This window comes from Copadichromis virginalis, linkage group LG9 (assembly GCF_057382275.1).
Source record: "Copadichromis virginalis isolate Kocher_CV1m ecotype Utaka linkage group LG9, C_Virginalis_male_GT1.1, whole genome shotgun sequence".
Lineage (NCBI taxonomy): Eukaryota > Metazoa > Chordata > Actinopteri > Cichliformes > Cichlidae > Copadichromis > Copadichromis virginalis.
Genome location: NC_140626.1, coordinates 25,703,933 through 25,728,251, shown reverse-complemented (window position 1 = coordinate 25,728,251; position 24,319 = coordinate 25,703,933). Strand labels below are relative to the sequence as shown.

Here is a 24,319-nt window from a genome sequence, read left to right as displayed (position 1 = left end):
TTAACCATTTTCACTTTGGTCTCGTCTGTTGAGAGGACATTCTTCTTGTGGTCTTGTGGTCTCATCAGATCCCACTTTGCAAACCTAAGCTGTGCTGTCATGTTCTTTTTAGAGAAAGGAGACTTTCTCCTGGAAAACCTTCCAAACAAGCCACGCTTGTTCCCTCTGTTTGTACTGTGGTGAACTTTAACATTTAACATGCTAACTATGGCCCGTTCAATCCGACATGTAGCTCTTCAGGGTTTTTTGTTTCTTTCTTTGTTTGTTTTTAACACTTTTTCGAGCATTATACAGTCTGACCTCGGGGTGAATTTGCTGTGACATCCACTCCTGAGAAGACACCTGAATGCTGCTGAATCCAAACTGCCAAAACCTCTGCATTAACTGGTGACCAGTTAATCAAGTGCATTAGATTAGCAGCACCTGGATTCTACTCAGCCTCTTAATTTCTCTGAAAGCAGCAAAGCTTAGTGGAAAAAGTCCTGTGAAAACTTTCTGTTTGACATAACTGTAAGATTAACAGTTTAGAAAAGGAAAACTAAACATTTACAAAGAGAAATAAAAGAATGTGTGAGCTACATGTTTGAGAATATAAATTCATGTCACAAAATACTCAAATTCCGGTTGTAGTGAGTCACAATCGCTGCGTTGCAATTGATTTGCACAAATTTTTAATGCAACAAAAGATAAAGATAAGTATAATAAAGTCTTAGCGTGTTGTTAACACAAGCCTACTTGTCTGTTAAAGTTCTTCAGTTCATGTTTCACCCAGCAAGGTGGCTGAACTGAAAAAAGTCATATTTTCTGAGCGTTATCACCAAAGTCCCCGCAGCTATTAATAAAAATCCAGCAATATGTAGTAATAAGATGCCGAGATAAAAAATGGTCAGTTTCCATCAGACATATAGAGCAGTATGTTTCATAGAATAACAAAGGAAGTAGCAGGATCTAAGATTTAGATTACAATCAAACACCATGAAGGAATACCTTCTCACTCTATAAATTCTGTTGTTCCTTATATAAAGTGCTAAATCACCGAGAATAGTTTCTGAGCTTCCATTCATAAATTGGATTATTTCTGTATTTGTCTAGAATCTGGTGTGAAACACAGTTTAAGGTTTTTCACTGACTCTGAATTACACCTTTAATATTAAGCAAGTTCAATCCCCCAGTCTTTGTAATAAATGTAAGTCACTGTCTGATGTCTGATGTGTGTGTGTATGTTCGTGTGTTTTAATCACATTTCCCAAGACACCATCAATCTGCCTTTCCCCCACATTATTTATAAAGAAGGCAGACCTAAATAAATCTGAACACAAACTTTTGAGGAAACTCGTGTTGCTTGCCAGCACGAAACAGTGCAGGAAAGCCGAAAAACAAAACAAAACAAAATGGAGAAACAAGATACGCTGAGCAAAAAACACAGAAAGGTAATTCGTAACGCTCTTGACAGCCTTTCCATTTCCATGCTGTGTAATGTAAGCAGACTTGACGGCTGTACCAACAAGCAGCACTCTGCAGAAATCCTCTTCCACTTTATTGACTCATCTCATATTCTCTAACCACTACACTCTTCTGCCAAGGTCTCCTGTAACGCACACTGATTTCTATTACTGTGAGCGAGTCTTTGTGCTTTGTAATCAAACAGATGGAGATCTGTGAGCTGCAGATGTCTGAGCAAAGATTAGTGCACGCTTCATCAATGCATTTTTCTCATCATGATGGATGATGTTCTTGCTTTTTGATCTGTAGAATGGGATCATTAATTAAAAGCAAGTCGTCGTCACTGAGATGATGTTTTTGTGGTAAATTCTTCTTTCATTATGTAAGTGACAAATTTTTCTGGCTGTTAAATGCCCCACTTTGTGCTGCCTCTCAGTGTCTGCATCATCTTCAACCCCTGCTAACCTCTCTCTTTCATTTCTCCCTTTGGGGTCAAATGGTCAGAGATGTGCACTCACAGCTCTGCTCGGGGTCAGCTACCACCTTTCAGATCCTGCAGAGGCCCCGTGGTTTCACCAGACCCCCACTCAGCGCCACCAACCCGGCAGACCGCACGCCTATCAAAGGGTTCTTTCACGCCCCTCAGCACAGTTTCGGGACTCAGGGATGAAAATGGAGATTTACTGGCCCTGGATGCCATGCTAAGATTGTACAGCTGTAGACTCATGGCTCTGAAAAAGGAGCTTGAGCCTCCACCTTCAGTCAGACCACAGCGTAAAGGACTGCTACACACCCAGGTCTGTGTTCCTGAGTATTAAAAATAACACCAAATTGAGTGTTGGCAGTGCCCTCTGTACCAAACATGTCACGCTTAAATGACCAGCCAGTGTAACTGCCTTTACACACCAGTGTTTTCACTGTGCCTACAAATCCCTGAACATGATATACGTGGAAGGCAAAGCAAGCGTTTTATGAATAATACTCCTGTGTGCAGCTGTCATGGTGCTCAGGCACTTTCATGGATTTTATGTTATTTCTTTAAGAAAATGAAAATGAAAAAAGTAGCCCTGTCAGACAAACATCTTGCAAGGAAATCTTCCAGTGAAGAGCAGGATCTTTACACGGCATGGATATTCTGACCAAGTGCTCCTCACATGGAGTAAAGGCAAAAACCTCAGCTGTTAAAAAGAAGGTCAAGCTCCATCTTGATTGAAAATATGTTGCAGCTGCAGAGCAACGTGTCATTTTCTGTTTTTTGCTTCTGAAACATGTTGTTAGTACAAAATCATAGAATAGAATAGAATAGAATAGAATAGAATAGAATAGAATAGGCAAAAGTCAACAAAGTCCTACATGGTAGAGGTTTCAGAATGGATGTGCATGAGTCTGTGGACAAAAACAGGCACTATCTCAATAATAGCTAAAGTCAACACCTTTATAATGAGTATCCTAGGACTGATTTTTGAGTGATCGTGGCAGGATACAAAGTTAACAGCTTTGTGCAATTGTCTTGAGGCACCCCTATTTTTTCTCTCTCCAAGCATCCAGGCTCTTTGTAATGTTTTAAAGTGACCTTGAGCAGCAGTTCGTTGGGGTTTCTGAAAGTCTTTTTTTGTTACTCATTTTTCAGTCCAGTCCTTGTACCTGATCATTTTCAGAGGAAAGCTTTTTCTTCACTTTAGAGCTAACCTCTGAATCATTCAAGCATAAAAAGGCACCTAACTCAAGGGATAAACCAGTGTTGTGTCTACACATAGGACACAACTTAGCAAAGAACCTATTTTAAATGACATCATTCGGCACTCTGTTACCAGCAGCCTGTCTCCAAAAACACATAATTTGTTCCCATTTTTTAGTTGAATCACTGAGAAGTTTAACACAGTTTGACAGACATAAAATACTATTTATATGCCAACAAGGTGACTCTCAAAGCGCTATTAGCTTAAAAAATCAGCATATCCCAGCATGGTGTGCAGTGTCTCCTTAAAAATTTGAGGAAACTGGACAAAAGAAAAATTGGCAGAACTAAAATCCATCTATTCACGGTGGCTCAAGACGTCTGCACAGTAATGTATATATTGATGTTATTATATAAATTTAGGCACAACAAGGAGCCTTTAAAACAGTAATTATCAACCTAGAGTTTGTACCAAGCCAAATCTGAGCTCTTGACTCCTGAAAATACCTTTATCTGAACGGTACAACTAAAACGATCCCATTTTAAGGTCTTAGTTTTCATGTTATTCATTTATATCTTCACTGCCTAAAGTGAGTGCGCACTTTATTCCTCTGTGTGTGTGTGTGTGTGTGTGTGTGTGTGTGTGTCGGGGGGGGGGGGGGGGAGAAGGGTGTGTTATGGAGACTGTTGTAGAGTAATTGGTGTAGAACAGGTGGCGCGCTGTTGACACTGGAAAAAAAAGTATGTGAAAAATGTGCTGCTGCCATGCAATCACAAAAGGAAAAGGCTGGCGGTTGACTTAGACATTTAATCACCGTGCTGGGTGATAGGTAGTGGATCAAAGGGAGGCACGAAAAAAGCCTAGAACAAGGAGAGTCATCAGAGGAATTCCTCCATGGTGGAGTCAGGCCAAGGCACTGACAGAAATGCTAGCTGGTTATTATGACACTGGCCTCAGAGTACAGAGATGTAAGTAAACAGGAAAGCAGAAGGTTTAGGATCTCAGAAGGTTCCTCGGGTCTGAATGAGAGTCCTCTCATGTTGTTTTCCGGATTCAGCATTTTCTTGTTCTTCTCCTGGCTCAGACTCCTCTTTTTCATACCAAGCTCCACCTAAAGGTGCACACTGTGGTACTGTAACAGGATTCTCACTACAGGGGATACAATTAATAGTATAAAAAAGATCAGAGCGCTGATGAAAATTACTTGTGAGAAGAGCATGTGTATTGTTTGTATGCGGATGTAGGATGTTTAATCGGCACCAAAAAAGCACCTGAGCTGAACACACTGGAAGAAAATTTCTCTTAAAGTTTAGAGGTGAATTCAATCAGAACTTTATGCATCACTTAAAAATTAAAACATATATAAATCTCCTTAAAAAAATAACCTGAGGCGGACGCGGGTTAACGGCTGGCATTAAAGCTCATTATCCTCTCAGAGCACATTACGCACCGGAGAGGGATCCAGTTACCGGCTTCGCCCACACCGGAGCCACGCGATTCAGGTCCTCCTCATTTTAAAAAGAGCTGCTACCCTGCAATTCCCTCCAGAGCTTCAGTGGACTGACTTTTTGCACCTTTTTCGTCAGTGGAAGAACTGAACGAGAGTGCACGCCAATACGCGACTTTGCCAAACTGCTGCTGCTGTTGCTGATGGTGGTGGGCTGAACCGAGAATCATCAAGTTTCCATTTTTGTTTTAGTTTATTTGCATCCTTCAGAGTGTCTCCGTCTTTGATCAGAAATGTCACCGGACCACATGGGAGCATTTCGCGCATCGGTTTTACTGACTTGGGTGATAATCTGCAATAACGTGCTGTGTCCCGTCCTCGGCTATCTCTACAACAACCGCTACGCAGGGTGAGTGAAATGCCCCCCCATTCATTTCTGAGGCTACTGGGATTCCCATTCACGTAAACACTGAGAGGGAGACAGAAGTGTTTAGAGTGAAGGAAAGGCGCACTTTGACAAGTCGTCTGCAGACACTACCATTTATCTTATGAGAGACTGAACAAAGACAGCCTTTGTGCTCGCCATCTCCACAATCCATGTTTCCCGTTTGAGACATAATACCATGTTTAAGTTTGCTCTAAATTTTTCCCAGAGTGTTCTTGTTGACTGATGGCATTTGTATAAGACCGTGTCTGTTGTGTCCAGATTACTCAAAATACAGCACAGATGACAGTGGGGATTCTTGAAGCTGCACTGGCTTCCAGCGCAATGTTTTTCTAGTACTAATGCTATGAGGTGTTTTTGTTTTTTTTAATCAAAGGTCTTGGTTTATCAGTCTGTCTGCAGGTTCATGTGACTGAATGCAGGCAAAGCACCCCATCGCCTAAATTACTAATATCACTGTTTGACCCCAGATTAAAAATTTGGGGGGCACTTGGACAACGAGATATTTCCTCTAGGGTTTATGTTTTGGTATTATATAGAAAAGGGAGGTTATCACAACTGGAAGCCTCCTCTTCCAAACTTTTCATTTAATATCATGTAATTCATCAACAGAGCATTATCAGACACTGAAATTTGGATTCTCCAAATGGAGGAAGGCTCAGAGTAGTTTGTTTAAATATAAAATACTACTGAGAGCTTTTCGGTTTAAGGGCCTGAGCGTCTTAAAAACAAATTGCTTCCATCCCAGAAAGGGTTCTGCTGTGAGAATCAACAGACTGACAACTTAAGGACAGCTTTAGCCCCATAGCTGGTAGAAACAAAGCAAAATGTCTTTGCCAGTCCAGCTTTGTAACAAAAACAGGCTGTCAGCTTTGAGAATCATTAAAACATGAAGGAATGATTTGGCCTAAAAAGCATTGGGATGCTAAAGGCTGTCTTTGTTTACGCCATGCTTATATTACTGTACCAAAGTCCTGTGAACCTTCTTCTAAACGCATGTTACTCTGATGTTTCAGGAACTGTGTTTCAGTATGTCTTCTGTCATTGCTCTTTTCGTGGAAACAGGCTGGGTTTCTTTTTTTTTTTAGCAGCGTGAAATGGGGCAGTCACTCATGTGGGACACCCAGACGCCTTTGTTGCTCAGACCTTTAGAATGGCCTACTGCCACCTTTGTTTAGGGGGGGGCCCAACTTCCTGTGTGACAAACCATTAAAAGACTTTTGAAAGAAGTGAAAGACGAAGATGCTCAAAGAGAAGGTGGAAAAGTGTGAAAACCAGGCAAACAGACAGGTTTCTCTGCAGATAAAATAAAGCCTATCGTAAAGAGAATGTAATGAAAATACTGCCGGCATGTTAACTGTAAGGTAAAGTGAAGACGCTGAGATCTGCAGATTTAATAGCAACATGATGTAAGATTCACAGTGAGGAAAAAGAGAGCCTTTGTTTTGCTGCCAGGCATAAAAACGTGGTTTGCAGACTGGATTAGGAGCACTCACAGGGTTCGCGGGGTTACAGTTTTTTATTCCATTATCTGTGAACATGTCAAGAATTGTATGGGGGTGTAATGATTGCTGTCTCGGTGGTGTAATTTTTAACTTTTTTGCAGTCAAATGTATTCTTGTTTCTTAAGTTCACTCGGGTTTTGTTTTAAATCTCATTGAGTCCATTAATTCTAGTAAGATAAATCTCATTGTTAAATATCTATCTGTAGTTTTATCTGTGTGGATTTATCTAAAATTACACAGCTGGAAAAAGGGTTTAACTATATTTTTAAAAGTAGGCAAATGCATTAAACTAATTGCTACTTCTAATTTAGAAACAAAAGATCATTATACTATGCTTAAATGGTAAATACATGACATCAGTCCATATTTACAAGATGTACTGATTTGCAGTATGAAAATGTGAAGCAGCTGCCGCTGCTACTGTATGAGGGCTGCCAGGGACTCGTTCCAGGTGCAACCTGCAGAGCTGGAAACGATGAAATATAATCCTTTAATGACACCTCAGACAGATTGTTTGGCTGGGGTCTGATCCTTGTCATCTATACTGAAAAAGGACCCACCCATTTCCCCCCATCTACAATCTATGCTGCTTTAAGAAGTGTCCTCTTCTATTGGCACAAAAGCCAGTTTCATTACCTGACACAATGGCCCAGATGTTTTTTAAATGATGTGTTTTTTCCAAAACAAAAAAAAATGGATCAAAGACCTGTTACAGAGCCATAAAAAAAACTTTAGGATACTTTAAAAAAGTGCTTACAAAAGCTTTTCTCTTCACAGTGATCAGGTCTTCAAGATCACGCCAAGTAATGATGAGGAGGTCCGGACCCTAAGAGAAATTCTCGGACACATGAAGGTTGGCACTTTATTTTGTTTCATGTACACCTTTTATATCCATTCCTAGGTGCTATATATTTATGTGATGTGATACTTTTAGCATGTTAAAAGTTTAATATCTGTTATTATTCAGCCCACATGAATGTCTGACAGCTGAACATCGGCCACGGACAAGCAGTTAGCCCCGATGCCGGTGGGATGGTGGGCCGACAAGGCGATGTGACAGTTTCAATGAGGCAGAAAGCAATCAAGTGTGTTCATCTGTCACAGTCAGGACACATTTGCAATCTGAGAGACTGAGATACTGTCAGCGAGACACTCGGCAATCATTTTTAATATGAAACACCAAAAGAAAATTGGATGAAATACAAAGGAGTTTGTCATATTGGGTCAAACGCCTGGATGTCTCACAGCTTAAGAACTAAATGAACATGTGTTTCAAAGATACTGAAATTACAGGGGGGAACCCCCGCAGGACACAACAGCCCTTGCTTCTTTTCCCATATTCATTTGGAAGTAATTACCCCAGCCAACAGCATGGCCTTCGTTATACATTGTTTTAGTTTGCTAATGCAAAGCTAAATTGTTTGCAAATTCATAATTCATATCAGGACTCTCTATTTTGTAAGATTAAGACTTACAAAGAGAAATCCAGTGATCCAGTCATCCTCTGTGAGCAGGAACAACAAAGCGGATCTATTATCCTTTTCCTTATTTTCTGGAATATATGGCATATGGCTTGTTAGAATGGTGGAGCTTCATATTAAATATGGTTTCAAATAATGAGGTCAAAGTATTTGTAAGTAATATGTGAGCCAAATGTTCAGTTTAACCAGTTTTCTCTTCTGTCTCTCGCTGATGTCAGTGAGAGTGGGTGTCGTTAATACGGCCATCCTCGGGCACAGTTGGTGAGAGATTAGAAGAAAGTTCGTTTACAGCGAGAAGGCAGGGAGCTTGTTTCAGACAGTGGATCAACTGCATCAAGGTCCAGGATCTCTAACAGAGTCAAAGGTGGCAAATGTGGAGTTGGGAAGGAATAATAACACTTTGTCCCTTCTAACAGCTCTCAAAAGATCAAAAATACACTTAAATTTAAGGCTAAAAACGGGAGACTGGGTGCACCTTTTTCCCATGGCTAATTATGTTCATATATTCACAGATGTACAATCTGAGGGTTATTTTGTTTGACAGGTTTGCTATTACAGAATAATTACCTTGAAAGTCTGCTTGTAGAAATAATAACTGTAGAGTTCATTTAAAAAATTGAGCCTTGGTGGTTCTAAAATCCTGGTTTTCAGACAGTGTGGTCAGTTTTAGCTTTCTTTGGTATACCATTTACCGCAAGTGGTCCAGGAACGCCAGGCCAGTACGGCCCAAAACAGAAAAAGGATTGAAGAGAGACAAAAAAAACCAGAGAAGTACTTAGTAAATGCTTTTTGATTTGTAGGGAGCGACACTAAGAGAGAGCCAGGTTCCTGGTCGGGCCTCAGTTTTCTGTATGAATGGGCAGTGGACAGGGTGCTTCAAGGCCACCCAACCAAAGCAGCAGCAGCCACTGTTTGGACAGCTGTGGACATGTGTTTTCAGTAGCTTGTTCACACTGCCATGCCTCCAGTGTCAAGTCAAACTTTTCATTTTCAGGGTAGGCATGAGGTCGAATACACTTCAGGGTGCAGGTGAGTCAAAAATCGGACGCATCACAGACAAAATAGCATCATTTTTTAGAGATCTCCTTTTACCTGGGCTCCTCATTTTGGAAAAAGCTCGGCAGTGTCTTCAACTAAGGATTTCTTTCCTCCCTAAAATGTTAAAAAAACAACAACAAAATATATAGAAAAAAAAGTCAAGAACAAGCTCTTAAAGTTAAATACTCTCATATTGCTTTTTTCCTCTGACCAACTATTTAAAGCTCGAGAACATTTAGTTTATTTGTACATAAGAAAAAGCTGGAAACCCTTTAGAGCTGAGGAGATGGAAATGGGTATTACACTTATGATAGCTTTGCATGAAAACACGGGCTTTACGTGGTTACTGATAGTTTTCCTTTCAAACAACGGATAGAGTAAACTGCTAACAGTTCCAGCTGTAACAGCCGAGACGAAACTGAGATAAACAGAAACATTCAGGGCCTTGATGGGAGCTACAAAAAAGAATTAGCTTCGGTTTCTTTTGGGGCTCATGTTAGATTTGTTTGAGACATCCACAGGCTAATATGAAACTGATATTCCTGTCATATTGAAATCATTTTATATGTTTGTAGAGAACTTTCAGCGTTTTCCTATAGATGACATCATCATAAGTGGAAAATCTCTTTTCCACAGCAGGAGAGACAGTCTTTGTTAACAGGCTGTTGCTGAATTTGAGGATAAAACTGTCACAATCCATGTGGGCCTTACAGGTTTTCAGAATAAATATTGATTGCTCCAGGTATGACTGACCTCCAAACAGATTTAATGCATTTAAGATGCTATAGCTTGTCTAATTCAGCTTAGACAGCCCCGTTAGCATTGTTGGCATTCTTATATTAAATCTACCTTGACCAACTTGATTTCATTTACTTGATTTCACCTCATCTGGCCTAAGGGGAGCCAGCTCCATTTTTATTGAACCGTAACTTTTTCTTTCTTGTTCTGCCCGTGTCTGTGCTACATCAACCAAAACAAAACAAATCCAATTTATGGCTACGCTGCAAATAAACAATCAAGAGATAAAAGATTTATAAGGCAGACGAAGAATGCCTCTTTGAGGCACATAAATACAGCTATAAAATGTTAACTTAAGGAATTGTATTATCTGATCAGGGACATTTGAGTGCCTTCTGGCATATGTGTTTTGGATTTGTTTTGCTAAAAGACGAGCAGTGCTGAAACATTTGGGGTGCTTAACCATTTGGAAACACCATAAAAGTGCAGGAATAGAGAGGGGTTCGCACTCAGGGGCACCATGCATTCCAGCTGAGGGTATTTGACCCTTCTGGCTCTAAACGTAGTTAAATTATTCTGGTATGCATTCTGTAAAGCATTAAACCAATTGACACATTAACAAGCATGTGCATGTTTTGCCCCCCATGCAGAAAATGAAAGCCAGCTGAGGGCGTACACATCTGCAAACATAGAAACAGCAATCTCTTTACAGTGACTACAGTGCTTTTACTGGTAGATCAGTTGCTTCCTGTTTGTTTTAAATCCTTTTAAATTCTCGTCTTCTCCGCTTTTTTCCACAGTTTTACTGCTATAGTTACTATGTGGTTTATTATTTGTTTATTTGGTTGGCAAGGATATCTGGCTGTTAGGACTCTGGCTATCACATCGTGATAAGTACTGAAAGACCTTGTTATCAAAGATATTTGAGGTCATATAGTAGAGGAGAAAGCCAAGTGAGGTTTATTTACTCTGGATTGCTCCATTGAATCATTCCCCAAATTTGCTTGAACACGGAAGTAGGAATGGTTCCCTGTTTGGGTCTTAATAAAACTGTGTGCGTGTGCGTGCTTGCATTTGATAGAAAGTGTTTAAAGGTGTAGAATAAAGTATGAATGAGTGAATATGGTTTGTAGTAAAGTGCTTTGAATGATTAGTTAGGTTAGAAGAGCACAATATTATGAAGCCTGAATGCAGTCCAATATATTGATTGATTAGTTTGTCCAGCACGTGTTTGGAACACCACAAACACAACAACTAGCTGATCGTCCTGAGCATAAATGAGTAATCCACGAGTAGTTGGGAAAATAGAACAAGATTATTTTAAAACTGCATTGTCATAGTATCTCAGTAAGGACTCATAAATATTTACACACAACAAATGTCAGGAAAATCTGTTTATGTTATGAGTATAACCCTGACATATCCAACCTTTTAATCACCAAATATCAGCACTGGTATCGGTCTTAAAAATCCTAAAGCTCTGCTGTGTAAGTGCAAGTCCAGTTTCTAGTGAGTTTCTTTGGGTAGACGGCATAACACACACACAAACTAAAAAATATTTGTTTTTATCAAAGAAATTAAATTAATCCCATTAAAGTTGGGTGATAATAACCGTGATAGCTGGCATACAGTACGCTCAACTATAGCGACCGGTCAGCTAACAGTTCACTCTTTAGCACTCCTGGCACCTTTCATGGGAAAGTTTCTATCGATAAGCAGGAAAATTTCCATGAATTAAATTTGATACTTTTTAAGATAAAACTGCCGTTTCAGTGAGGCTGCTTTTGCCCAAGAACACTTTCACAGTGTAAGAACTTTTACATTACTGCTGGGTGTTTCTGTCACTGTAACCCTAATATGTTCACTGTGTTCCATTAGGTGGATTTCTGGCAGCCCAACAGTGCTTCTCTAATCTGTCACAATGCCACAGTGGATGTCCACGTGAAACGTAACGACACGCAAGGTTTACACGCACGCTTAAAGCGGGAAAATATTGATTATCAGTAAGTATAAAAGCATGGACACTCATATTTACTCTCATGCATGCACCCTTTGACACATCTGTTATCCAAAGGTTGTTTACTCAGCTTTCTCATAACAGTATATGTGATTTGCACATGCAGAATAGGCCATATTTTGCACGCAAAGGCCCTCATATTTCCACAAAGCTGGGACACACACGTACATCAGAGACACTCTATCAATCTGCTCCAAAAAGCAACGCTTTCATCTCTCGACACCATCCCTCATCAAAATTAGCGCTGAAATGATGGAGTTTTATCAAAGCAGCCACAGCTAGAAAAAATTCCAGTCATCTCAGTCCTTGGGGAGGAATTGAAGCGCAGAGGAGGATTTTTTTTTTTTTCCACTGTCTGTTGACTGATTGAGGATTTTTCACAAAATGGTTTACGCGGCGGGGGGGACAGGCTTTGGTGGGTGGTTAGGGGTTTCATTTTGTTCATCTCAGTATATTCACAGGATAATGACCCAATTTTTAGCATCATTAAAGGAGTTGTGGATAGAAACTGTTATAGAAGGACGTTATGAGGAAATGTATTTTAGTACGTACCTGCTATAAAAAATGCTTTGAAAAAGATCACATGATATGCTTTAGACTCAGGTGGGAGGTGAAGAAGGATCGTATGTGTACAGGTAATGATGCTTATAACTGTGGTTTAACCTCAATTACACCATATTTCGTAATTCATAAAGAGTAGTAGCATAACTGCTATGATTCTTCCTACCAGCAGGGAGATTGATGAGGTGGAAAACTGGTTTAGATGTTGCAAGCGATGAGAGAGGGTGACCTTAGTTACAGTGCAGTCAATAGGGACACAATTTATCAGGTATTTGTATATACAAAGATATCATCTCTACAGGCAACAACACATGAGAGAAGCAAAATTAAAAGACAAACTCATACAGACCTGCTTATCATTAGTTTGCATTATTTCCAAATGTGTTTTCCTGCATCCTGGTAATTTGATCAAAAATTACTTTTGTCACTAATCACCTGTGTTATTTGTTCCATGTACAGTCCAAGCCCCTGACAAGCCAACAACAGACATGGTGCAAGATTTATACAGATTTAGTCCCTTCAGAAGCTTACGTATCCACAACCATGTCGGTTGTGGTAATGTAAGGTTAGTCTAGAAGAAATAACTGAAATTATACAATGCATTTCAAAATGTACAACCCCAATTTTAAAAAAACATGTAGACATGTAAAATGTAAATAAAAACTGAATGTAATTTACAAATCTGGTAAACATATTTTATTCACAATAAAAACAGAAAAGATGTCAAATATTTAAACTCAAATGCACTATTTTAAGAAACAGTAAGGTCATTTTGAGTTTGATGACAGCAACACATTTCAAAAAGTTGGGACAGGGCCATGTTTGCCACTTTGAAGCATCCCCTTTTCTTTTAATAGCAGTCTGTAAATGTGGGGGACTGTGGGAACTGATGAGACCAGCTGCTGGACTTTGGGGAGACGAATGTTGTCCCATTGCTGTCTCATATGAGATCCTTGGATTCTAGCTGCTCAACAGTCTTCTGTCTTCTTTGTTGTATTTTTCATTTCATGACGTGTCAGATGTTTTCAGTAAATCGTCTGGACTGTAGGAAAGATGCAGTGTGCAATTTAGCATTGTAGATCTATCATCACTATTAGATAAGATTAGACTTTATTGATCCCTCGACGGGGAAATTTTTTGCCTTACCTCAGCTCAGGTACAGATATCAGACGGAAAAATATCAGAAGAAAAAATACAAATAAAGTACAAATAAAAAACAAGTAAGATAATACACTATATACAACGGTAGCATGCACAGTATATGATTATGGATATCTATCTATCTATCTATCTATCTATCTATCTATCTATCTATCTATCTATCTATCTATCTATCTATCTATCTATCTATCTATCTATCTATCTATCTAAAATGAGCCCAGAGTAGATGGCAGTGTTTCTGGATCATGTTTACATGTGGCTTGTGTGAAAGCGCTTTAACCCCCATTTGTGGATGTCACAGAAAACCGTGTGTACAGTGATATCTGGAAGTGTTCCTGATCTCATGCAGTGATTTCCATGACATATTACAGTTTTTCTCAGTCGCTTTGGTGCGTTTCTCAGAACACCATTAACATTTGCACAGCAGTTAGTGCATTTCCCAAAACAATTAGTGCAAACTGCAAAACCTAGTGGATAGCCTGCAAAAGCACGTCACATGCACAGAATTGATTATCCATACCTCAAAAGCAAGTATCCATGTCAATGAAACTGTCAGTGCCATCAAAATGAAAAGTCTTGACACCATCTTTATGAACAAGATAGTCAAATGGCATTGTCATGTTTCCACTATGACAGTTTATAATTTCAGTGTTTCCCATTGCAAAAACAATTGGTGACACCTGAAAATGCTGATGACAGCACTATGGCCTACCTGTACAGCCATCTGAAATGTGCAGTAAAGTCACTGTAGATGTTATGGGAGTCTTGGGAGTAACTGAGACACTGAATACGTACGTTTCACATTTCCATTGTGTAGAAGTGTTTGTAATCCTACAGAATTGTGCAAAAGAAAAATATGCTACACTCCCTCTTCCCCTTCCTCCCCGCATCCTCACCCCTCTTCCACGGTGCTGACCTTCCATTTTGTGTCACAGAAGTGTAGAAATGGTACACACTAGCTCCTGCGCAGTTTATATATGCTTGCCAATTGGGGATTCACAGGATTCATCCATAATTGACAGTGAACAAGTTGTTTGTCATTGGTTACAACTAAACTTTCACACGCCTCCTCATGAGTGACAGCTGTAATTCACCCGAGATCAATTGTTCAATTTCGGAGACATTTCCAGGAACAATGATACAGAAAGGTATAGGATTTGCTTGACAGATGGCCAATATTTGGCATGTGATAACTAGTTCAACAATTTTGTGTGTGATGACTCAAGCAATGGATGTATGACTATTAGTTTTATTGGGAACGACTATTCAGCATCCATAGGTATGATTACTTTTGACTGACATGACATAAGCAAATGGAAATGTCAGAAAGCAGCAGGGAAATGTATGGAAGCAACTGATTCATGTCCAAAATCATTTGCAGTTTGTTCAGAGAGAGGAGAAATTGCTACTATGATGTGCACAAATGACTGAGTGTTGTGGAGGTTGAACTAATAGTTATGAGAATTTCAATTCTGATCTGAGAACGCACCAAAGCGACTGAGAAAAACTGTAAGCATACCTGTTTTTAATGCAGTGCTGCCTGCGAACCTGATGAGAGCGGAGTTAGCTCGGGCTTAGCGGGGAATTAGCTCAAATGGTAGAGCGCTCGCTTAGCATGCGAGAGGTAGCGGGATCGATGCCCGCATTCTCCAGTATCATTTTGGGGTGGCTGTAGCTCAGGAGGTCGAGCAGGTCATCTATTGATCGGACCCCAAATATTCTTGGGCAAGATATTTAACCAGAGTTTCTCTCCAATTCAGCCATCGCAGAGTGAATGGTAGTTAGTAAGCACCTAAAAGCAGAGAGGACCGTGCTTGGGTGAATATGGCATGTTGTATAGAGCGCTTTGAGTACTCCAGGAGAATAAAAATGCGCTATATAACTATCAGTCCATTTACCATGTCATTTTTGGCTTTGTCCTTTACGCACAGATTTCTCCAAAATATATGATAATAATTTATCATCAACTGTAGATGATGAGATATTCACAGAGATATTCACTTGTGAGAAACTGCCTCTCTAAGATGGTCTTTTTTGACCCGGTCATATTAACGATGCATTGATAATTAATAGTTTCAAAATGTCCCTTCACTTGTTTCTTTTTAGCACCGCTGGTTTTGACTGCCTTTTGTTTCCCCCACCAGTCCAACTGTTTTGAGACCTGTTGCTGCCATCAAATTAAAATTATCTTTTTTTTTTTTTTTTAATTAAAATTGCATTTTATCAATAGAATATTTTGTATTTTTTCTGTGTTCTATTGTGAATAAATGTTGGTTTATAAGATTTACAAAGCATTCTGTTTACATGGCATTCCAACATTTTTGGAATTGGGGCTTCTAAACTTTTGAGCTGAGCTCACGAGTTCTTTCCTGAACTTCTGCCATTTTACAGAATTGCAATCTCTAAATCCCAGCCTCCTATTTGGACTGAATTTGGATGGAAATTTAAAGTGTAGTGACTCATCACTTACAGAAAAATGCTCCTCAGTGCTTCCTGATATGAATCTCCACACATTAGCTGCACAATGAGACATAGGGCAGCTCTGTTTCTGTATTCTTTAGATTACATTACTTATGTTTCCCTTTGGCTAGTTCACACCCTCCTCTATCTTTGTATTAACTGTCTAATAAACCATACACCATACAGTCAGAGTACCAAATGTGCCGATGGGAAACATGCTACAGTGGTTATAATGTGTACCATGTTTGTCTGCTTCACTCTCTTTCATTCACGCAGGGTATTTATCTCCAATCTACAGAAGGAAATTGAAAAGCAGACGGGATATCGCTCCTCTCGCAAGCGGAGGTCAGAGGCTCAGTATGACTACGAGGTTTACCACTCTCTGGAAGAGGTAGACATGAAGCCCAACATCTACCTACCTATCTCTCATTCCCCTCTGCTCTCTAATCTATTGCACCCACAAGGTAAACAGAAAACCTCTCTAAGGGTGCTTTCTCTCAATTACACAGTTCCACATGTGTCTTTCCCACGGCCTCGCGCTTTCACACACCGAGACGTGCGCTCCACTTCAGACACTTCACAGCTTTAGAGTGTTTATTTTCCCAGGTTGATCAGGCTCCTGGTTTGCAAATCTTTCAAGCCCTATGAAACAGCATAGCTCAGAGGACAAATCTTTTGTCCTTTGAGCTTTCATCCTCTCCCTCAATGTACAACACACGTTTACAAAGCACACAGATGTGCAATAATGCATAGTAATTACTTCTGAAAATTATGTAAACAAGTCTTTTAAGATCCACTTCCCTGCATCATTTCCTGTCCCTCAGATCCAGAGCTGGATGTTTATGATGAACACAACCCACCCCAATCTGGTTGACGTGTTCTCTGTTGGGAAGTCATATGAAGGAAGACCGCTTTATGTGCTTCAGGTAGGAGAGGAGGCACATTAAAACTAACAAACACACTGTCTTGTCCTAATCTAAAGCTAAAAATGCTCGTGTCCTGTCAGCTAGGAAAGAAACGTCGTCTCCAGAAGAAAGCTGTGTGGATCGACTGTGGTGTTCACGCCAGAGAGTGGATAGGACCTGCCTTCTGCCAGTGGTTTGTTAAAGAGGTGCTTATAATGTCTGCAGATTGCTTTTAATTTTTACAATTTTCTTTCTTTGATGTATGCGCGAAAAATGCCTCGACAGGAACACAATGTATATCCCGCTGATTGCCTGCTGTAGATCATCATTCAGGCTATCTGTGACATATGGTCTGTTCATCAAAGCGCCAACATCTGTTCACTTGTCATTTACAGCTATCCAAATACTTAAGAAAACACTTTACAGCTAAAATGCTGGAAATAACACAGGCATTTACGCAAGTTCCTTTGCACCCTTAAAGTCTCCGTGCTCTCTGAAGTGAGGACGGTACCAGACCAGAGCCAGACATTAACTGCAAGAACATTTAATGGCTCATTTTATAATGCTTAAATGCCAGATGAGTGGGATTTTCAACACAGTCCAGCACAATAAGTGCCAGAAAGTAAAGAAAATTAAAGGAAAATCTGTTATCTGTAAAGCTAGAGCGCTGACTTCAAGTGAATTCCAAAGGATTGTTTTGGGTGTTTTTTTGAGTGTTTTTTGAATGTTACCTGTGAGGTGCATTAAAACCAGCTGTTTTAAAATCCTCTTATTTTGAGGTGTAAATAACTGCTTAAACATCAGCTAGTAAAAAGTGTATTACACTGAACCTTACCGTTCACAGAACAATGATTTGTTGCACTGACATTCTCCGGTGTGATGGTTCAGTTCAAATTTCTAGAAAGGCAAAAGTCAAATACATGACTGTTTCACCTTAAATGGACTCATGATGAACGGAAATACAAATGTGCTGTGGTGTAGTGACAGAGGGAGGCCACTGGAGGTCAGGGTGCCATCTTTGTTCAAGCCTTAAGCACATTAACCTTGGCCTCAGTCTGGTTAAAAGGCAGGTATAAGCAGCATTAGCCCAGTGCCCAGGTCTCATAGCTCCAATCCTCTTATGCTGTCAGACTCAGTTGTTTGAATGCACAATAGATAATGAGCCTGAATACAATATAAAAAGGATACACTGCTCAGAAATAATTAAAGGAACACTTGATCATCACAGTGTAACATAAAGTCATTTAAATTTCAGGGATATCAATCTATGCAGAAACCTTTGTGAATCAATTTCAGTTGCTTTCATGCAAATGAAAGTGACAACGAGTGCACCGGAGAGGCAAAAACAAAGACCACCCCCCAAAAAAGAACGAGTTTGCAGGTGGTAGTCACAGACATTTGCTCTCTCCTTATCCCTAATGACTGATTTTTCTCCATTCTTGCTTTTTGCTCACGTCCCTGCCACTTATGGTAGCATGAGACAGTACCTGCAGCCCATTCTGCTTGCACAGGTAATCCGGCTCCTCCAGAATGGCGCATTCACAAAAGAGTATTAGGGTCACTGGGGGGAAAAAGTGTGGACATCTTTTTTTTTTCCAGAATTTTGGAAAAGAAAACACCCCAAAAAGAGAACAAGTTTGCAGGTGGTGGTCACAGACAGGCAAACACAGACAAATTGAGGCATCTCTAAGATGTGCTCACTGTGAGGCCGCTCTGGCAAATGCCAATCAAGCATCCTTATAAGTTTCATGGAGTTTGAATCTCAAAATTTGGTCAGATAAATGCACGTGGAAGTCATTTTGTGAGGCATTGGCAGTGCTCCTCTCGGCCCAAAGGAGCAGTTACTAATCCTGATACCCTTCCACCGCCCTGTCCAGCTCTCCCGGTATCTTCTCCACATTGAGACTGTGCTGGGAGACACAGCAAATGCTCTTGTGATGGCACGTATGAACGTTTTGCCCTGAGAGAGCTGGGCTATCAGTGCAACCAGAAGGGGCTGCAAGTACATGCCTCTTCAGTTGAGCATGTTTTATAATTACACTGGACTTACATTATATTATTATTACAGGCTATCAACTCATACCAATATGACTCTGTGATGACAAGACTACTGAACCAGCTCAACTTCTATATCATGCCTGTCTTTAATGTGGATGGCTATCGTTTCAGCTGGATTACGGTACTGTAGGCTTTTCTGCTGGTCTTTCTATATGTACATTTTTGAGAGGAAGCTTTTCTTAGAGGGGAAGCACATTTTACATATACATTTTATTGCATTTTTTTTGGATTGCTTGCTAAAAACAAGGCAAAGAAGGGAAGCTGGAAGCTTGTTTTTTTCCACCTACAGATTGTAGAATAATTTTAAAGAAAGAAAAAATGTCTACGTATAAACAGGAGAAATAATAATGCAATTTATGTTATTACATGATATTACATGTTATTATGCTGCTTAATTTATGTTTAATTGTCTATATTTTTTTGCTGCATGCAGGAAGAATGAACCTGTTGTTCAGATGTGTTTTACTGCCAGTGGACAAGAACGTGTTTTTTTTTTTTTTGTTTTTCTTTTTGCCTGCAGGATCGGTTCTGGAGAAAGACACGGTCCAAAAATCACAAGTTCCACTGCAGGGGAGTGGACGCTAACAGAAACTGGAAAGTAAAATGGTGTGGTAGGTAAAATAACACCTGACAAATCTGACTAAGAGTATATATGTGCCCCTATGTGCGTAGGAACAACTACATCCATTTGTTCTCATTTATTCTCTAGAGAGTGAGGACATAGGCTGAAAATAGAATAAAGTTTTTTTGTGATACATCTAGACACACAGGAGTGGAAGATTTCTTTATACCTCATGAAGAACATCTCTTCAAGGGAACGCTCGGTCATGAATTCACAGCATTTAGAGTTCTGGCATATGACAGTTTGAGAATATGTGCAAAATATATGATAAAAGTCTGGAAATGGTGTGAGAAATATACCATAATTAAATGAATTATAGTCTATTTGATTAGTCAGTAATGGACTGCTGTAAAAAGGCATGAAACAGGACAGAGTGAGCCCAAAGATAGCATTCAGTCTGACTGAAATTCATGGTTTTTCATTTGCCTCTGCTATTTATAGATATATTTAAGAAGGACTTTCAAGTGTAAATGTACTTCATGATAATTGAGCCTTAGAAAAAGTATCCCTGAAATAAACTTTGAAATATGTCTTTTTTTCTCCCATAATTTCTAAAGTAACAAACACATTTCAGACTAATACTAGTCACCTTAGAAGCCCTTTTTACTTCGTAGTTTTAAAAATACAGCTTTAATTAAAACCAGCATGTGTTCAGATGCTTTTCTCTTTACTTTTTTGGGTCAAGGTGAGTGAAATAAGGTTGTCTGCAAAGGATTATAATGTGATCATATTTCAGTCTGTGTCTTTATTAGTTCCCCTTCACGCTGGCATTTGGTTTTCTAGACTTTTCCAGTCTTACTGACCACTCAACGAGCTTTACACAACAAACCCCATTCATCCATTTACACACATTCACACAGCACTTTATTCTGTGCTCTTAATGCTCTCTAAAGCTCTTTTTTCCCCCTCTCACATGGCCACACGTGTGGCCGATTTAGAATCACCTATCCACCAAACACACTTATCTTTGAACTGTGGGAGGAACGCACACATGCTCCACGCAGAAACGCCGCAGGAAAGTTTGTGCCAACAATGCGAACTACTGCTCTACTTCCATTTCTTTACACTTACTGCTTGGTCACTGTTTCTGGATTAAGGATGCCACTTAAAGCATCCTGGTATGGTTAGAAGATATGATGACGTGGTTTCATCCTTTCTCCCTTTGCTTCCCCAGATGAAGGTGCCTCTTCTCATCCGTGCGATGACACGTATTGCGGTCCCTTCCCCGAATCTGAACCTGAAGTCAAAGCTGTCGCTAAGTTCCTGCGCAAGCACAAGAAACGCGTGGAAGCATACATATCCATTCATGCCTATGCACAAATGCTGCTTTACCCATATTCCTACAAGTATGCCACAATCCCCAACTTCAACTGTGTGGTAAGATATCTATTGCTTAACACTCACTGAGTTTTATTTTTTTAATTAATCTGAGAGAGCTGCTTAGTACAGATCCTTTGATAGTGTTAAAGAAATGCAGTATGTGAGATGAGCTAGCCTTCTGCTTTCATGCATCCAGGAGTCAGCAGCTCACAATGCAGTGACAGCATTGTACTCTGCCTATGGCGTGAAGTACAGATACGGACCTGCCTCCACAACTCTGTGTGAGTTCCTCGAATCCTTCTAATATTGCGCTCTGGCAATGGAAATGAGCTGTTATTCATTTTAAACTTAGGAGAAAAATGCCAGTTTTCTAATATACAAGATCAATTCAGAGTTGCCTTGAATGTTGCTCTAGAGAGGAGCGATATCTAAACGCTCACCTGCAGCAACAGAAATGGAACGCTTTAAAATCAAAGCTACTTAACTTAAGGTATTCCTGTTTTAAGCTTTCCTTACCCTTGTCTATTTTGCACTTCCTTGCAGACGTCAGCTCAGGAAGCTCTATCGACTGGGCATACAGGAACGGGATCCCCTACGCATTTGCATTTGAGTTGAGGGATACGGGATATTTTGGTTTCCTTCTACCTGAATCCCTAATAAAGCCAACCTGCACTGAGACTATGAGAGCCGTGAAAGCCATCGCATCAGGAGTGCTGAAGAAGTGCAAGACAGATAGGGAGAAATTTCCATATATATGACCACACCCTCCGACTTACCTATCTTAGCACCTAATATTTTCCTGAGATTTCATATTCCGCTCAGATGTTATCAAGCGAAGAACCGACAAAGATCCTCAGAGCGTGAATTTGAATTTGTCGTTCATCTTATTCTCCTTTTTCTGATAACAGCTGATGGTGATGTATTTTTGTGTGCAAACAAACCAAACACTAAAAAAACACTTGAACCCTACAGGATCTTTTAAGTAATGCATCTTTTAAAAAAAAGTTTATTTTTTACAGTGAATAGTGGTCATGCGATCACTCATTATGCTACAGCAGCACTTTTATGGTAAAGATAAAGCTAATATTTTTTATGTCTTCTAAAATGTGCTTTATTAAATACAAGTTTAAAAAGAACAACATCTTTAAGCCTGTTTCTATTCTGGTTGGTTTTTTTTTATTCTAGGAAATATTCTTACCAAGTGCCACTCTAGATTTTCATAAAATGCGTAAAAACCTTTATTACTAATAATAAATATGCTCAGAGTGGTAAATTTCAGTGTAGATCTTTTTTCTCTCTTTCATTTGGTCCAGACTAACATTTAGAAAGAATGACCTGCGACCTCAGCAGCTTACTGTGTCATTACTCAGGCATGGAAAAAGACAGTGTCTGAAATGTTTACTTGTGCTTGGCTATGTTCTTATCATGAGATCTTTTTAAGTGTCTGACCTGAATAAACGTTGTTTTATAAAACAAAATATATTTTTTGTAATTGAATTTCTGTCTTCTTTGCCTTTCTGCTTGTCCGCTTTTACAGGTGTACATTTTGTTTTGGCCTATTTTCATTTAGTTTGGCCTCTGGCTGCAACTGACATCATTAGAAATAATTCATTCCTAATAGCTTTCATGCAAACATCTACAAGAAGGTTAAAGGTCACGCTTTCAGCCCTCATTTATGTTCTGTCAGTGTTTTGCACACATACTCGTCGCCATGTTTGATGATAAACATCATTGTAGTCAGCAGATGTTTATAATGAATAACGTTCTGACCTTTTTTGATTTAACTAATAGCATTTAATGATCGATTCAAACATCTGCCTCTTATTTTAGTTTCTTCGTAGCCAGTCTGCAGATTCTGCAGCTCTGCTCTTATTTATGGATTCAGAAACGGTGGGACTGACACGCGGGACAGTCCGATCCGAGTGAAAGTGAACTATACCGCCCACAACTGCCAAATCTGTGTTGTCAAATTGCCAGATTTCCTGGATGTGTTGCACTCTGCTAAAGGCTGTAAAATGCAGTGTAGCACCATCTGAATGTGTGGATATGCACAGTTATGTATGAGGTAAGGCAATAAGCAAAATACCATAAAGATTAAATTGACTGGGAAATTATAACGGAAATTAACCACAGACAAATAAGTTGCCATGTGCAGGGATTTAAAATTGCTCTGCCACCAAAAATGAAGCCTGCGATCACTCCTGAACTGATTTGATACATGAGCAAAACAAAAAGCAGCAACTTGAAATTGTCTTTTTTTAAGGTTTTAAGTTCTGCTGAAATCTTTAAAGAAAACTACATTTGCATTCATTCACGAGTAAAGTGTGTTAACCCCCTCCTCCAAAAAATCTGTGGGTCCTTACAAGGATGACAATCAGATCTATTTACACTGTATTGTTTCTAAATGTAGAGTTAAGTGGGTCCGTTATGATTAACTGAGAATCCCAAAAGGATCGACTTCAGTTCTGTTTGAGTTAACTGTATCATGATCCCTTCACAGGCTACTACATATTTACTACAATGAAAATGTTTAACAAAATGCCCACAGGGATACCACACACAAGTTTGCTGTAGGTCATGTGCATGTCATGTCAGAGGAAAGTTATGTTTTATTCAACAAAAGACAGCAAACTCTTCTGCTTGGTGGTTTAAGGCACTGTGGCAACATGTTACGCCAGGGCTTTCACACATAGGTTTAATACGACCATGAAGGTTTATATGCAAAGACAGTTTTGCCTCTGTAAACCACCACAGTGAATTTTAAAATCAAACTATCAATATGTGACTGAAGTGCATTAATTACAGACATTCCTATACATTTAATATAAAATTATTTGGACAAACGAATATAATTGTATATATGATGCTTTTAATACTTTGCAGCCAATGAGTGACTGAAGCCTGGACCCTTAGTGCTGTGTTTCCTCTCAAGCTGCTGCTTGTTTGTGGTTCTTCCTGCATTCAGTTTGGCCTTTCATAACTAAAAAGAAAAAAAAAGCTCTTCTTGGTGGAAATTAAGTGACTGAATTGGCCTTTAAAGAACATCCCATTTCTTTGATTTGAGAAACTCCTGGGTTGCTTTTGCAGTATGCTTTGGGTCATTATCCACTTGCTCTGTGAAGTTGTGTCTGATCAGTCTTGCAGTATTTGGCTGAAGCAGAGCAGAGAGCGAGATAGAGAACCTTTTACACTTCAATTAAATGAGGTGCCCAGTGCATCAGACTACTGATTTGGCTGACTGAAGCTTTCCCTGTCTCACTTATGGGTTTGTTTAGGTTCCCAGTCCAATAATAACCTACAATACCTGCGCTGTAATCTCTTTGGGCCTCAAATGTGAAATTCCAGTGAAAATGTATTAATTTTGAGCTTCTGAAACTTGGCAATTTTTTTTTTAAATGGCTTTAAATCCTAAACATTTAATGCAATTTTTGTGTAAAAC

At 39.5% G+C, this 24,319-nt stretch overlaps 1 protein-coding gene and 1 non-coding gene across 2 annotated transcripts; both read left to right on the top strand.

The window, feature by feature from the left end:
* The first annotated feature begins 4,680 nt into the window (after positions 1-4,680).
* cpa6 (carboxypeptidase A6) lies at positions 4,681-22,328 on the top strand. Its single transcript, XM_085468476.1, has 11 exons — positions 4,681-4,978; positions 7,297-7,372; positions 11,655-11,779; positions 16,252-16,366; positions 16,800-16,901; positions 16,982-17,086; positions 18,949-19,059; positions 19,459-19,549; positions 20,735-20,937; positions 21,077-21,161; positions 21,424-22,328. Exons 1-11 carry the CDS (start codon positions 4,863-4,865, stop codon positions 21,636-21,638), a joined length of 1,344 nt encoding a protein of 447 aa, XP_085324602.1. The 5' UTR covers positions 4,681-4,862; the 3' UTR covers positions 21,639-22,328.
* On the top strand, positions 15,095-15,167 carry trnaa-agc (transfer RNA alanine (anticodon AGC)). Its single transcript has one exon. It is a non-coding gene; the product is annotated as a tRNA-Ala (tRNA).
* Positions 22,329-24,319: the final 1,991 nt, after the last annotated feature.

Coding starts and splice junctions, on each gene's coding strand:
- cpa6 (XM_085468476.1), top strand. CDS start 4,863: ATGTCACCGGACCACATGGGAGCATTTCGCGCATCGGTTTTACTGACT. Junction 16,902..16,981: donor GACCGCTTTATGTGCTTCAG/GTAGGAGAGGAG, acceptor GTGTCCTGTCAG/CTAGGAAAGAAACGTCGTCT. Junction 19,550..20,734: donor CTGGAAAGTAAAATGGTGTG/GTAGGTAAAATA, acceptor TTGCTTCCCCAG/ATGAAGGTGCCTCTTCTCAT.